Source organism: Leptodactylus fuscus, chromosome 7 (assembly GCF_031893055.1).
Source record: "Leptodactylus fuscus isolate aLepFus1 chromosome 7, aLepFus1.hap2, whole genome shotgun sequence".
Lineage (NCBI taxonomy): Eukaryota > Metazoa > Chordata > Amphibia > Anura > Leptodactylidae > Leptodactylus > Leptodactylus fuscus.
Genome location: NC_134271.1, coordinates 60312870 through 60329032, shown reverse-complemented (window position 1 = coordinate 60329032; position 16163 = coordinate 60312870). Strand labels below are relative to the sequence as shown.

General features: G+C 40.2%; 1 protein-coding gene across 2 annotated transcripts; it reads right to left on the bottom strand.

Annotated features, from left to right (window-relative positions):
• Positions 1–2240: 2240 nt before the first annotated feature.
• Positions 2241–16002, bottom strand: MARVELD3 (MARVEL domain containing 3). 2 transcript variants are annotated; one of them, XM_075280606.1, is made up of 4 exons: positions 15937–16002; positions 13127–13703; positions 11703–11812; positions 2241–2893 (listed from the first exon to the last, which is right to left on the bottom strand). In XM_075280606.1, the coding sequence occupies exons 2-4, from the start codon at positions 13693–13695 to the stop codon at positions 2304–2306; spliced, it is 1269 nt and encodes a 422-aa protein (XP_075136707.1). In that variant the 5' UTR covers positions 13696–13703; positions 15937–16002; the 3' UTR covers positions 2241–2303. The 2 variants fall into 2 exon arrangements, with proteins under 2 accessions (XP_075136707.1, XP_075136706.1); XM_075280605.1 differs by lacking the exon at positions 2241–2893 and adding an exon at positions 5788–6444.
• Positions 16003–16163: the final 161 nt, after the last annotated feature.

Genomic DNA, 16163 nt, shown 5'->3' with positions numbered 1-16163 from the left:
ACCTGTTTTGTTTTTTTAATAAAGGATACAGTGGTTGAGGGTAAGTGATAAATAGCTAAGGCATGTTTCAGGCAGGGCGTGAGTGCTGCTGGCTGGGTGAGGGGGATGGAAGAATTTCTAAAAAACCATTCAATTGCAATGTTTTCGTTGTGTACAGTGGTCTGTTAGGCAGCATAATGCAGTGTGAAATGTGATTTTAGAAATGACTGATACTTTTATTTCCAATGGATTTCTCACATTAATGGTGCTACAGAGGCAGGAATTCTGCTACTTTCACCTTTCAGGTTTGACTTGGAGGATGACATATGTAGAAGTGCCCTGCTGGTAGGGTAATACTTCCTGGCATGAGACTTCCTGGATGTGCTCTTATATAGGTCCCTCAAGATCGCTTTAGGTGAATTAGTATGGGGCATATACTAGGAAGCACCTTAATACTTGCCTTTATAGCCCCATTTTACTGAACGATGCCCCCCTCCCCCCTTCCCATTCACTGACCACCTTTCTACCGGCTGAATTGGTGTGATATGAGAGGATTTGGAAATCATTGGTGTGGCCTCTCCTATCTCACCACCCATGCAGATCATTAGGAATTGCACATCTTTGTAAACTTTCATTAGATAGATGGAGGTCTGCAGCTAACTAAATCCCAATGGAACAGAATACACTGAATATAATTTTCTGTTATGTGGTATAGGTGATCTGCAGGAGTCACAGGAGACTGAAGCAACTGCTAACTAAGGCCCCTACCATATACACAGAGCATTGTATACATGGCATTTCTGAGAGCTTGATAATCAACATTAGATTATAGGACAGGCATGAAACAGTCTTACCTGTTGCACCAAACACGACTTCAGCAATGAACTGCATCCCAGCTTTATAAGCATCTCGATCCCTTCTGAACAATAATGTTGATTTATAACTAGAAATAGATTATGAAATACATCTGGTCTTGCACTGGTGGTGGTGGGGGGTAATTTTATGGACACTGCCCCCTGGGGGAAGCCAAAGAAATGACAGCCTCTAAAGCCATTATTTTTACATTTTTATTTTAGCAAAAGCAATAATATTGTATATATGTACAAGTTTTCATTTAACATTTCTTGATTTTAGGCTTTGCTGGTGTAGTAAAAAAAAATAAAAAAGTGTTTTCCCTGAAATGTCCAATATATGATCTGTCCCAAAAATAAACCGCTGTTAATTCTGTTCTGAAAAATCTCTTTAAAATTATGTTATTAAAACAAGCTGCCGTCTGAAGTTTCCTGTGTTATCATGCTTCTTCTATAGAGAACCACGTACACATTAGGGCTATGCTATATGTTCATGCTCATAGGAGGCAGTATTATAGTAGTTATATTCATGCCCATAGGAGGCAGTATTATAGTAGTTATAGTCATGCCCATAGGAGGCAGTATTATAGTAGTTATATTCTTGTACATAGGGGACAGTATTATAGTAGTTATATTCATGCCCATAGGAGGCAGTATTATAGTAGTTATATTCTTGTACATAGGGGACAGTATTATAGTAGTTATAGTCATGCCCATAGGAGGCAGTGTTATAGTAGTTATATTCATGCCCATAGGAGGCAGTATTATAGTAGTTATATTCTTGTACATAGGGGACAGTATTATAGTAGTTATAGTCATGCCCATAGGAGGCAGTGTTATAGTAGTTATATTCATGCCCATAGGAGGCAGTATTATAGTAGTTATATTCTTGTACATAGGGGACAGTATTATAGTAGTTATAGTCATGCACATAGGGGACAGTATTATAGTAGTTATAGTCATGCCCATAGAAGTAGTGTTATAGTAGTTATAGTCATGCCCATAGGAGGCAGTATTATAGTAGTTATATTCTTGTACATAGGGGACAGTGTTATAGTAGTTATATTCTTGTACATATTAAGTACTATTATATTATTTAGTAAACATAAATTGTTTCAAAGTGCAAAAGGGAAATGTTCTCAAGAAGTGACAGAAATGTACTTGGAGCAGTTGTCACTTCTCTTCCAGACTATGCTTAGTAGTTCACTTAAAGTGCATTATGTAGTGGGGGAAAAAAAATCGAAATTGTTCTTTGACATGATGGGAGTGACACCCTTTAAATGTCTCTACCCTTTACTGTAGTATAGAGAATAATCTGAAATATTGATGGAATGGTCCTTTAAAGAGCACATATATTTCCCCCCCCACAGTAAGTATTTTCTTATAAAAGTATTTCTATATGAGGTATAGTTCAGAGTAGTAGAATGCATTTTAATACTTTGGTGTGCAGAGTGACAATTGGTGATATAAGGTTCATGGTTGTATGTTAGATAACTGCTGTAGAGCCTTCTTTTCCTTGTATGCCCGAGCAGCTAACGCAACACTGACAGCATATAATATGATTAGCAAGATGGCAAAGGTTGCTGCTCCACCATCCGTTCCGGCCAAATTACAGTTCATCCATGTGAGTCCATTTCTGGCATATAACCTCTCTCTCCTCTTGCACACGTCGGTGGAATTTATTTGGAGAGCAAAATGTAGAAATACCCCCACAGCAGCAATATAACCCAGCGACGCCACTGTGCTGAAAGCAGCCTCAGTCAGAAGCCATTTGTTAGACAGATCCAGTAGATGTCTGGATCCATGAGCCAGGATGGCAAGTGTCAAGGTCCCTGTCAGCAAACATACTGTCAGGCCTCCGTATATCAATGGAGCCCGCAGTAGTGTGAATTCCTGGTCCAATTGACGCACCTCCTGCAACTCTTGACCCTCAAAGGGGTAGTAACCACCTCCAAAGCCACCACTTGCCATGCCAGCACTGAATCCGGAGAGAGAAAAATGGGAGGCGACTACACAAATCAGAACCAGAACGTTGAGGATCACCTCCAATAGCTGTAGAACACCTAGATAAGAAAGAGAAGAGTCTGAAAACCCACTTTCCTTGTCTTTCACCAAAAAAACACCACAAAAGGGCAAAGAGCTTGGCTGAGAAAAGAATTTGATTCGTAGTTAGTAAAATTTTGTGAAATAATGATCATTTTATATGCATAAGCAGCTTTGATCCATGAGGTTCCAATGACTGTAGGCGGAAAGCAGACGTCCTCAATACTACAAATCCTTAAAGGAAAAGGTCAAACTGCAAGACCATATTTTTAATGTATTGCTCCAATTAATTAAAATGGGGAAAATAAAAATTTCCAAAATTTTCTAAATGTGAAATTTGTTTTCTGCACACAACTCTGCTAACCTAGTTAATGTATGTTTGTAAAAAAAAAAAAAAACCACACATATTTTAGATGGTAGTATGCTTGTAGGATCAGACTACACAGGGATTATTTTGCAGTCTGTTGCCAAAATGACATACTATAGATGGATGGATCAAGAGACACAACACAGGAGGTGGTCGTTGATTTAAGGCAATTTGCAAACTGTCTTATTATAATTTACATGCACCGAAAAACAGAATTGGTTGAGAAGGTGGACTTTCCCTTTAAAGAGTATATAATCTAAACTCAAATTATATATATACAGTCCTATGAAAAAGTTTGGGCACCCCTATTAATCTTAATCATTTTTTGTTCTAAATATTTTGGTGTTTATAACAGCCATTTCAGTTTGATATATCTAATAACTGATGGACACAGTAATATTTCAGGATTGAAATGAGGTTTATTGTACTAACAGAAAATGTGCAATATGCATTAAACCAAAATTTGACCGGTGCAAAAGTATGGGCACCTCAACAGAAATGTGACATTAATATTTAGTAGATCCTCCTTTTGCAAAGATAACAGCCTCTAGTCGCTTCCTGTAGCTTTTAATCAGTTCCTGGATCCTGGATAAAGGTATTTTGGACAAACAATTCAAGTTCAGTTAAGTTAGATGGTCGCCGAGCATAGACAGCCCGCTTCAAATCATCCCACAGATGTTCAATGATATTCAGGTCTGGGGACTGGGATGGCCATTCCAGAACATTGTAATTGTTCCTCTGCATGAATGCCTGAGGATTTGGAGCGGTGTTTTGGATCATTGTCTTGCTGAAATATCCATCCCCGGCGTAACTTCAACTTCGTCACTGATTCTTGAACATTATTCTCAAGAATCTGCTGATACTGAGTGGAATCCATGCGACTCTCAACTTTAACAAGATTCCCGATGCCGGCATTGGCCACACAGCCCCAAAGCATGATGGAACCTCCACCAAATTTTACAGTGGGTAGCATGTGTTTTTCTTGGAATGCTGTTTCTTTTTGGACGCCATGCATAACACCTTTTTTAATAACCAAACAACTCAATTTTTGTTTCCAAAATGAAGCTGCCTTGTCCAAATGTGCTTTTTCATACCTCAGGCAACTCTATTTGTGGCGTACGTGCAGAAACGGCTTCTTTCTCATCACTCTCCCATACAGCTTCTATTTGTGCAAAGTGCGCTGTATAGTTGACCGATGCACAGTGACACCATCTGCAGCAAGATGATGCTGCAGCTCTTTGGAGGTGGTCTGTGGATTGTCCTTGACTGTTCTCACCATTCTTCTTCTCTGCCTTTCTGATATTTTTCTTGGCCTGCCACTTCTGGGCTTAACAAGAACTGTCCCTGTGGTCTTCCATTTCCTTACTATGTTCCTCACAGTGGAAACTGACAGGTTAAATCTCTGAGACAACTTTTTGTATCCTTCCCCTGAACAACTATGTTGAACAATCTTTGTTTTCAGATCATTTGAGAGTTGTTTTGAGTAGCCCATGATGCCACTCTTCAGAGGAGATTCAAATAGGAGATCAACTTGCAATTGGCCACCTTAAATACCTTTTCTTATGATTGGATACATCTGGCTATGAAGTTCAAAGCTCACTGAGGTTATAAAACCAATTTTGTGCTTCAGTAAGTCAGTAAAAAGTAGTTAGGGGAATTCAAATCAATAAAATGATAAGGGTGCCCATACTTTTGCACCGGTCAAATTTTGGTTTAATGCATATTGCACATTTTCTGTTAGTACAATAAACCTCATTTCAATCCTGAAATATTACTGTGTCCATCAGTTATTAGATATATCAAACTGAAATGGCTGTTGCAAACACCAAAATATTTAGAACAAAAAATGATTAAGATTAATAGGGGTGCCCAAACTTTTTCATAGGACTGTATATATATATATATATATATATATATATATTTTTAAATGTAGATTGTGAGCCTCATATAGGGATCACAATATACTTTTTTTTTTTTCCCTATCAGTATGTCTTTGTAGAATGGGAGGAAATCCACGCAAACATGGGGAGGACATACAAACTCCTTGTAGATACTGTTCCTGGTGGGATTTGAACCCAGAACTCCAGTGCAGCAAGGCTGCAGTGCTAACTACTGAGCCTCTGTGTTGCCCCAAAATCAAAAATACTTGATATTGTTCTTGGTCAACTGTAGTACATGGAAAATGACATTTTTCTTTTGCATATTTTGAGCCATACTTCTCCCAGCCATGAGCCATACTCATGGGTCATGATATTCAAACAACTTACTGGGATCATTCCAAAATGACGGAGGTATACATGTTTCTGTAAATGCTGTTTGCAAATAATAAGGCCACCAATATACGCCAGCCCTCCTATAATCCAAAATGGCAGCTTGCTTATCTGAACCACAAGTGTGCAAAAAGAGCACTGAACTGAGAAATCTTTTATACCACCATTTTGAACATACATTTTAATAACTTGGTAAGCAAGTTTTAGAATTAAATTTTTTATTTTGTACAAATTTTTAAAACCAAAACTACAAAATACACGTTATACCATGTACATTTATTTACAAAATGTGGGCAAGGGGGCTTCATTCATGGGGACACAGACTAGAATTCCAGGGTGGTAGTGGGCTTCTTTTTCTGGTGGCGGACGGTTCGGAAACCCTTAACAGCAAGAAAAGCACTCATAAAGAATGCTATAATGGCCATGCAAGCAAAGAGGGCGGCGGCAATGTCAGCCCCATGTAAGGCACAGCTAAAGCCTTGGTAACCTTTACTGCTATACAATGTCTCACGGTCTTTGCAAACCTGAGAGTTGTAAGCATCTTGTAGGTGCCTGAAGTAGAAATAAAGAGCTGGCATGTAGCCCACAGCAATGGCAATGTCTAACACACACTCCACCAGCAGCCATATTGGCCAATGCCATGGGACCCGGAGAACACCAAGAAGAACCATAAGGCAACTGAATGCCATAAGGGCACCCCCAAAGGCCATAGAGGCAGTGACTGTAGGAAGTTTTAGATTGTAAAACTGGACATCTAATTCCTGAGCCTTCTGTCCATCTGCACCACTGAAGCCATTGTAGGCCCCCCCATACTGGTAATAATATATTCCTCCCAGATTAGTGATCCCAGTGTAACCCCCTGTGGAGTTGTAGGACACCGAGCAGCATATCAGGATTAGCATGTTGAGCAGAACTTCCACAAGCTGACAGCAAGCTGAAAAGATGGAGAGCAGACAAGGACACATTAGATTGGGGAGGAATAACAAAAATTAAGACAACAAAGAGGTTCTGCCACAAAATGTATGTTTACAAATCTGATCAATTCTGCAGACTGAGACAGGGAGTGGCCTGGTATCATTGCCACGCTAGGTTTGTCTGACAATTTGGTTGCTGTGGGCACAATGCCCATTACTTTACAACAGGGTTGTCTAGCAGCAATAAAGTGAGAGCAAGGTGTAATCCATGGCAATAACCATCTGTCATGTTTTGTATGAAGATGTTTCAGTGGAAAATCCCTTTTAAGGCTGAGGCAACATGTTGCGGAAACTTTTGTTGCGGTTTTTTGAGCCAAAGCCAAAAATGGCTACAGTAGGAATGGGAAATATATAGGAAATACTTTATACTCCTACATTTTCCTCAATCCACTCCCGGCTTTGACTCAAAAACCACAACAAAATCTGCAACAAGAAAAGCTGCATTTCTGTAACATGGGGCCTTAGCTGAAGAGCTTTTGTTACCATAATGCAACGCAAGAGCCCCTTCACACGGAGTTTACGCTCCATTTATTCTGTACACGCTCTGCTCATTTTGTTCATTTACACATGTAAAAATACACATGTAAAATGTAGTTAGCCATTGAGTTCAATGGCTTTTTTTTTTTTAACGCGCGTCTTTTTGCGCATGCAAAAAGACACGCATAAGCCATTGAACTCAATGGCTTACTACATTTTACACGTGTAAAATGGACAAAATGCACGGTGCGTAACTCCGTGTGAAGGCACCTTTAGGGCCAGGGGGGAGCTGAACAAACATATACTATACATACACAGTCCCTTTTAAAGAACAACTAGAACTGAAAAAAAAACTTTGGACATAACCTTTTAGTCACACCTCTTTTACAGCTACAGGCCAATCCATTCAGCTAATTGCAGTTTGCTGATAAAGCCGAGCCTGTTATCTCTTTATGTAAACACACAGATAACACCAAGTCTGTTCTCTAGAAGCATCTGCATATTATCTGATTTACATATGAATCGTGATCCTTCTCAGGTCCATTCAGCAAGAGGGAGGGTAGGGGGAAAAATACAGAAAGTGAGAAGAGACAGCAGGCAAACTGCTGAAACACTGAGATGGGAAAACCTCCTTTAAGGACCAAAAGCAGAACTGGGTGACACCCACTTTAGAAATTGTAATTTCAGCTATGATAGTGTCAAGCTTCCCCAGAAATAACCCCACATCTCAGAAAAGTTGGGTGAAAAACCACTGTAGGAGCTATGACTGCAGCCACATTGAGGAAAAATTGGTGACAACCAATCAGATACATCCAAAACTGCGAAACTACAACTTAGCACTGATAACAAGCAACTATTGGGGCAGAACTGAAATTCTAGCTGAACAACAGCTGGAGAGTCACAGGTTGAGAAACACCAATATAAATGCAAAAGGTCTTGTCTTATCTTGGTTAGGATGATATTTTCTCCCATTTCACAGTTTATAATTGGGAGTGTTAACATGCAAATAAAAATACCAAAGACCATGCAATAAGCTGAGATTGAATGTGCAAGGTGCAAAGTCCTGGAACTAGCAGCGATCAATGAACTATAAAAAGTCCGCTGACTTCAGATTCCGCTGAGAAAGAAAACAACAAAAACAGATAGATAAGATGGTGTGCGTCAATAGACAACTATGAAGACATTTGCATACTGGAAGCAGTAGTCACATGCCATTCTCATATACTTGGCCACAATTCTCCGAACTGTCTTAGGCAGGGGCCTCACGTTGCAAAATTGCAGGGTTTTGGCCATGGCAAATAACGTAGCTTGCAAAGTAGATGGGATTCTGGCTAATCCTATCCACATATTGCAGAAAAAAAATCTGCAGTGGAAAAACTGCATTTTCCAACCCCCCTGCATTTTTGCAAATCACAGCATGTCAATTATACCTGCAGAAATGCTGGAGTTTTCTATACAGGTATAATGGGGGCAGAAAATCCACAGTGGAAAACTCTGTAGGCTTTCTGTGAAGAAACGTGGCATGCTTCGGCCACAATCTTTTCCGCAGCATTCTTTGGCTGTGGCTCGCTACCTGGGGTTTTAGCCTTTAAGGGCTAGTTCACACAGGGGTCTGCGTGAACACATTCCGTCGCGGCTGCTGCAACAGGATGCCAGTGCAGGGCACCGGCATCCCGTTGTGGCTTTCTGCTCTGGATTGAATGGGATCAAATGAATGGGCCTAGTCCAAAGGGTGGTCTCGTGAGGTGGACACCGCGGCTGAATCAGTCGCAGAATCCGCCTGAAGAAAGGGCCTTGTGAACTAGCCCTAACAGTTTCCCTACAAATATAACCAGATTTAGCATGTAAAAGAGGAGACGACATGACTCAGATTGCCTACCCCTATTATTTCCAGAGATATCACTGGTGGAAAACACTGTCATGTTTGGAGAAATTTGAAAATAAATATCCCAATCCCAACTGTGTTTTCAACAGATGATATCTCTGACTATAATACAGGTGGAACTGCAATCTTAGTGTTTAGGTACTTGCTATTTATTACGCACACAAGCCCAGGAAAGACAAGCAGGATTTCACAGAAAGGAGACAAAATTAATTAATGAAATATGTTACAAAATGGTACAAATGATGCCAGAAAATCCAAAGTTTAGTTACGCTTTAAAGCTCATATTACACAGCCTAAATGTTGGGCAAACGCATCGATCAACCTGGATTCCATGCATGATAGTAATCTATGAGGCTAGGAGTCTCTGCCTCTCAATGGCTGTCCTGTACTATAGTATGTGAGCATAGAGTTGCTATTGGGACTCCTATGATCACAGATCACTATGATGCTTGGAGTTCAGGTCTCCTGACTGTACAAACCAGATTTTCCAGCCTATATTTACCCATTTGCAGGAAGCCTAAGGCTTTGTTCACATTGAAAAAAGTTACAATGTGACTGAATTCTTTAACAAGGGCAGTTTTACTCTTAGATATGATGTGTACAGGCAGCCTGTATTGTAGCAAGTGGATCAGTTATACGAACAGAATGAGATCACATGAATTGCTGACCCAACAAGACCTTCCGCAGTTCTCATGAGTCAAAAAAAAAAACTCTCCTAGTGCTAGTGCCCAAACGTAATGGTAGACTTTGTAGGAAAGAATACAGTGTCATAAATCAACCAAACAAAAACAATACCATATACTGTAGTATATATATATATATATATATATATATATATTTTTTTTTTTTTTTTTTTGCAGTGACGGATGTATATGGAGCATAGAAAGCTGCATAGGATACACTACTGAATTTGACATGAAAATTCTTACCTATATATCCCCTGCCACAACTCATCCCCCACAAGCGTATACAGCAGACATAATATACTTCTTGTAACTATGACAAAGATTTTGTACTCAGAAGGGCCACAATATCATTATGTGATATCAGGCGTGTAATAAGCAGTTACATTTATCTGGAGGAGCTTGTGCATTATGTCCCTACATGACAATGAGATCAGCAGGGCTTACTTGGGAAGTACAAGGAATTCAGTTCCACACAAATAAGAATGAAGCTGTATCCTCGCTGTTGGAAATTTCCGCTGTTTTTATTAGGAGAACAATGTCGAAGGAAGAATGCAAGTAGCCGCGGTGCAGGGGCCGGGAGGATTTAGTTATTTTCTTACTTTGTAAGACTTTCTCAACTCTGCTTGAAGAACAGGAAAAGCCACTTTAAAATGACGGAGTACTCATGTTCTGGTTTCTGGGAAGGTATCCAAACCTTATTAGATCCTACACACAAGTGATTCTGAGTCTAGAGGGCAAGGGTGCATGAGTTATATAATTTTACCTGGATACATGAGCGGCACTAAGGGAGAACGCCACTCATCATTTTACAGATACATCTAATGAATGTCATTCAGTTACATTATCTCATATGCTCCATTCACATCCAGATCTGCATTCAAAGTTGTTTTGGTCTCCTATTAGCTCCAAGGCTGCATGACATTACAGCTGACTAGTGATGGTCCAATAATGTTTATACAGTGCAAGCTCTGCTGTGTTTCAAAGTCTAAGATGTACTATTTCCAATGTAGTTTTCCGAGTGTACCAGAATGCAACAAAGCAAATTGTCTTACAAAGCGCTACATACGGTCGTATAAACTATTTATTTGCCATGACTAATCCTTATAGATGGATTGTCTTTCCGTGACTGTTTGATTCTACACTTATGCTCTTTCTTCCTTTGTGTCATTTCTTTATGATGAGTTTACATTGTATATTTCTGTCTTTATTTTGTGTTTTTCATAAACCTTGTTCTGTTTTTGTTTATATACAAAGGGTTAATGACGCCGGTGGGCGGTCCGTACTTAATTAAGCATAAACGTGTATGTTATATATTTGTGGTGCTTTAGCTGTTTCAAACATGCTATGAGTAAGAAGCCATGGGCTTCGAAACGCGTAGGCTCCTGCCTGTCTGAATGTAGCACTAATGTTTTTGTACGTTTGTCTTTATGAATTCTTTTTAACACATTTTTCTGCTCCTTCTTATTTATTGAATGGACCAATATTGTTTGGGTCCTGTTTCTATTATGGACTATTAAAGATTAATTAAGTGTTATATAATTGTACTTCCAGCGCTGGATTTTACATTTTTACTAAAGGCAATGTGTCGCCAGAAAATTACTTTTTTTTCCTTCCTTTTTTATGTAGATTGTGAACCCCATATAGGGCACTTTCCCCTATCAGTATGTCTTTTTAGAATGGGAGGAAATCCATGCAAACACGGAGAGAACATACAAACTCTTTGCAGATGTTGTCCTTGGCAGGATTTGAACCCAGGACTAGAGCGCTGCAAGGCTGCAGTGCAACCTATTTTTTTTTTTTTTTTAATTAGGTTTTATGTTAAACATGTTTTTAAATAATTTTTGGTAAGGTTTTTAAAAGGTTTCCAAGTTATCTAAAATTAAAAACTCCTAAAAATCCTGCAGTTCTGACTTTGTCCGCTAGACCATATGATATGCTAAGACTTTCTGTGACTGAAATATAAGATACAATGTAATAAAAGATAAATTAAAGCGTTTACAGAGCTACACAATACTATACGCAAGATGACTGCAAGGCTCTTCATACCTTTTCAGAATTAAAAAAAATAAAATAAAATAATAAAAATAACCCAGGATGAAATGTGTTAAAGTTTGTATCCATGAATAAAGACCCGCCTGTTGTACATAGTGCTATACTATAGGTAACTCACCACGTCCAGTGCATAAATATCTGCATTTGTGACAATCCAATATCCCACCGTCTGACTCTGCTTCATAATATTCCATGTCATACATCTCAGGACCATTTGGAGGATACGACCTATTATGTAAATTGTAATAAGGTTCAGTTTCACCAATTTTTAAAGTGCACATTGTGGAAATAAGGATAAAGCAGAAAGAGTACTACATAAATAAGGCACAAATGCGATACAAATGCAAAGCATTATATAAATATATATGTATTTTCCCATCAGCATTTGTGGCATATAATAAAATCTTTATAGAGCGGAATATAACTGGGAAAATTTTAAAAAATTAAAACATATAATTCAAAACATCAAGACAAGAGAAGAGAGGAACTTACACATAAGAACTTAAGAGGGGTTTTCTGGGCAAAAAAAAATCTTTCTTTAAAAAAAGGTTTTGAGTGATTTCTGGGTTTCTCCGAGTGCTCCTGGCATCTTCTGCATTTGTTTATCAGGTGTCGCTTCCTTCTGTCTTAGCTAAAGCAATGCATTCTGGTAGTTGTAGGCTCTCGCACTCCTCCCCCCACCATCTCTAACACCCCCTCCCTGTCTCCCTAGCTATCCCGCCCACTACTAGCCCTTCCCAACTAACTCAGCCCACCCTCTTACCCCATTATATTTACCTATCTCCTTGCTGTCCAGATTTCCTTCTGCAGAGAACAGCTCCTCCTCTTCTTTGATTCTGCCAGCGTCTATGCAGCATTCCCAGCACTGTTCTGTAGCCTTCACTCCATCGATACTGAGCAGGTGTGGGTGGCTCCTTCGGGCTCCCACACTTGCGCAATAGAGATGGAGTGTCAGCTACAGCTCAAATCTAAAACTCCGTCTCTCTTGCGCAGGCTTGAGCAGACGTCACAGAAGGAGAAGGAGCCGTTCTCCACAGGAGGAAGTCTGGAAGGAGGTGAAGTAAGTATTATAGGGGATGTAGGTAGATTAGTAGTGATCCCCGTTTCCGGATACCGGATCGTCACTGGACAATCAGAATACGTTCCTGGGGTGGTCACATGAGCGCCCCAGGGATATGGGTAACTATACATTTTTGCTGAATTATGTAATTTAGAAAGAAGGCAGGGGAGGGTGTTTAGATTAGTGTAGGAGTTTATAACTAATCCTAGACCACCCCTTTAATTTGCTGTGCTATGAATGCCTGTTGAGTGCAGTTCTTACCTTAGTGACACACTGGAAGAACCAGAGAACCCCCTCCACAATTTGCTGATATCCAGCTGTCACATACACCATACCCTTCATGAACCTGCAGAACTGCTACAATATTTCTCTCCATATACAATATAAGTACTATATATTGCCACAGTGTGCAAGAATGTAACTACTATAATACAACCCCTAGTAGTGGGAGACTTCAGGGTTCTTTTGACTTCTGCACTCACCTCTCAGATGGGTAGTAACGTTCTGCCTCTGTTTTGCTTGAGGAGAGTCCATGTCGATCTACACTTTGCAAGTAGCGTTCTTGGTGCATTTCTCGTTCATCAAAGCGGTTGTGGCTTTTCTCTTTGTAGTGGCTGTCTCTGTCCCCATATGTGCTGGGATTGCTCCCTTTGTAATAACTCTCTGTTTCCTCATAACGACTCCGACTCCTATCTGCTTCATATCTGCTGTGTCCTCTACCATCATAGTCCTTCTCCCTCTGTTTATACTCATCCCTACTTCTATTCTGCTCCTTGTCTCTGTAGTGCTTCTCCCGATTTTGATAATGGGGGTGACTCTTGTCTTCCCGCTGCCTGCTTTGCTTCCTATCTCGATCATACTCATCTCTTTCTTGAGGCTGATTCTGACTACGCTCATGGTGTCTCTTATTAGGAATCCTCTCGTTGTTATATCCATTCTGAACATCAGAATGAGTGCTTCGAGTGTTGTTATGATGCCTGCGCTGCTCGTAATTTTGTTTCCTTGATGGTCGGCTTTCCCCATCACCGGTATAGGGACCAGGATCTCCCATTTTTGGACCTGAAAGAAAGGAATTATATGCGCTTCAGACTATGAAAAACTTTCTTAAAACTGATGTACGAAAATCATTTCAGATTTACAATTGAATACCTAATACATTTATAGGTGTTATTAAAGTGAATGGAACAGAGCTGCAATGTTATACACAACTAGAGGGCTACAATGATGTGGTTTAACGAAACATAAAAAAGCAGACTTGCTTCTTCTAATCCCAGATGGCCATTTTACTAGAAGGTTGATAACTAGAGATGAGCGAGTAGTATTCGATCGAATACCTCCCCTGCATAGTTATTGGTGTAAAAAAGGGAAGTTGGGAGGGGAATCGAATGTTTACCGCATGGTATTCGCCCGAGTACACCAATAACTATGCAGGGGAGGTATTCGATCGAATACTACTCGCTCATCTCTAATGATAACCCAATGAACAGGGAAATCCACAATCGCTCTTCCAGGCGCCATACCTTCAGATTTAGATGGACATATGACCACTCAGCCTCTTCAGTAGGAATTACAAGGCTCTTATTTCAAATTTAGGGTGAATAACAAATCTCACAGAAGAACACGTTTGAGGATTTTTACTGCTTCAGACTGACCAAGGCTGTGAGACATTTATGAAGGAGTCATTGTCAGAGGTTTAACCTATTAACTCCACAGTCCTTGTTTGCAGCCAGAATATAGCAAATACCTCTGAATTGTTGTGTTCTCCTATAAGGGAAAACACACAAAGAAACAGAAGGAACCATGAGAACACCTGATTAAAATTCACAAAAATTATGGATCCATTGTATACAAACCCGTCACTCCATTGGAAATCTCTTCTCAGTTCCCTAAAGCTAACTGCAGCAGCTCTCTGCTCTTTCGCACTATAGTGGAGTTCACATACGGTACATGTATTAAAAAAAACTAATTTTTTTTAATATGTGTGTCTGCAGTCAGCATGACCATGGAGTATACGCACTGGGAGTCCACTGAATACAATGATCTCCAAGCCTGTGGGGGGAATTCATCATTACCTCTATACCAATTTCCTGGCATAGAGAGATTGAGGCGCATGTTTGGCGCAGGGCCCTTTCTTGTGCTAAACGTGCGCCTCAAGCCCTAATCCGTCCCTCACCCGTGTGAGGATCAGGGAGGTCAATAGCGTCTGCAACTCGGTCTGACAGATTTATTAAAACTCACACCAGTTTTCTAGCATGATTTACAATGGAAATCTACGCCAGTTCCTAACTGGTGAAGATTTCCATTCTGGCGCAAAGATGGCAGTCAGATTTATAAAGAGGCTACAGCCTCTAAATCTCTCAGTCCCTCTGCCAGTCTGGCCAGTTTTTAAGACAAGAGTGCAATACATAAATTTACTCCTCTATGTTCTGTAATCCGGATATAATAGTGAACACGACAATATTTCACTATTATAGGGCCATGTGCTACCTCTTACCCTCCCTATTTACTGTCAGATCCAAACTTGAATAAACAGAGGCATATCTGGAAACTGTAGAATCACCTCTACAAGGAGCTAGGATTTGGTTATAACCAAATTACCACTGACCGACCCCCTTTAACCACTGTACAATAAAACATTTACAAGATCTCTGCTGGATGCAGTGAATGAAAACATCCAGAGCCTGAAAAGATTGGGGCATACGTATTATTTCATTTACACCGGATAGTGATTGCAAAAAAGTAAACCTTGTATTTGTTGCAACTAGTGTTTTTATGCCTTCCACGTCCAGTGGTAAAGCTGTCGCATTTACGAACAGTGCAATATGTACGAATGACAGAGCTGCAGGTCTCCATCCAGTGCATGATCAGAGTGGTAATCCTTTTCATGTACACAAAAATGGTTCCATACTGACAGCAAGCAGAGGTCTGAGCAATGATAAGGAATTGCAGGAGAAGCCACAGTACTTCCTCTTATACAATGGTGTGCAGTTCACATGGTGCGTCTTCATATTATGCGAATCACTACAATCACATCCATAGTGACCACAGACTAAATACATTTTTCATTCTACAAGGTCATCAATGATCATTCTGTGTATAAAGTGTCTTCTAATAGTTGAATAAAGTCAGAATAATTCTCTTTGTAACCAATAAGCATTCCAGGAACACTTGCATTACTTAGCCCTGCCAAGCCCCATCACTCCCCAGTGACTCCTTACAAGGAGCCGAGTACTCAGAAGTCTTCTGCAGCCTCTCACTATCATATTAGTCCCGCATTTATTCCTTTACTCACCCAAGTTCTCTTGTAAACGTCTTAGCGCAGGTAAAGAAACAGCCGGAACCGAAACTCAGACCCGAAAGCGCGCCCCCGACACAATAACACACCTGTGTGCCCCGAGAGAGACGCTCATTGCGCGCCCCCGATGCCTGGAACGCACAAGAACGCGCGCCGCTGACCGCTGGAACGCATAAGGGGACGCGCACACTGCAGCCTTTAGCTGATTGGACTGATTGATAAAG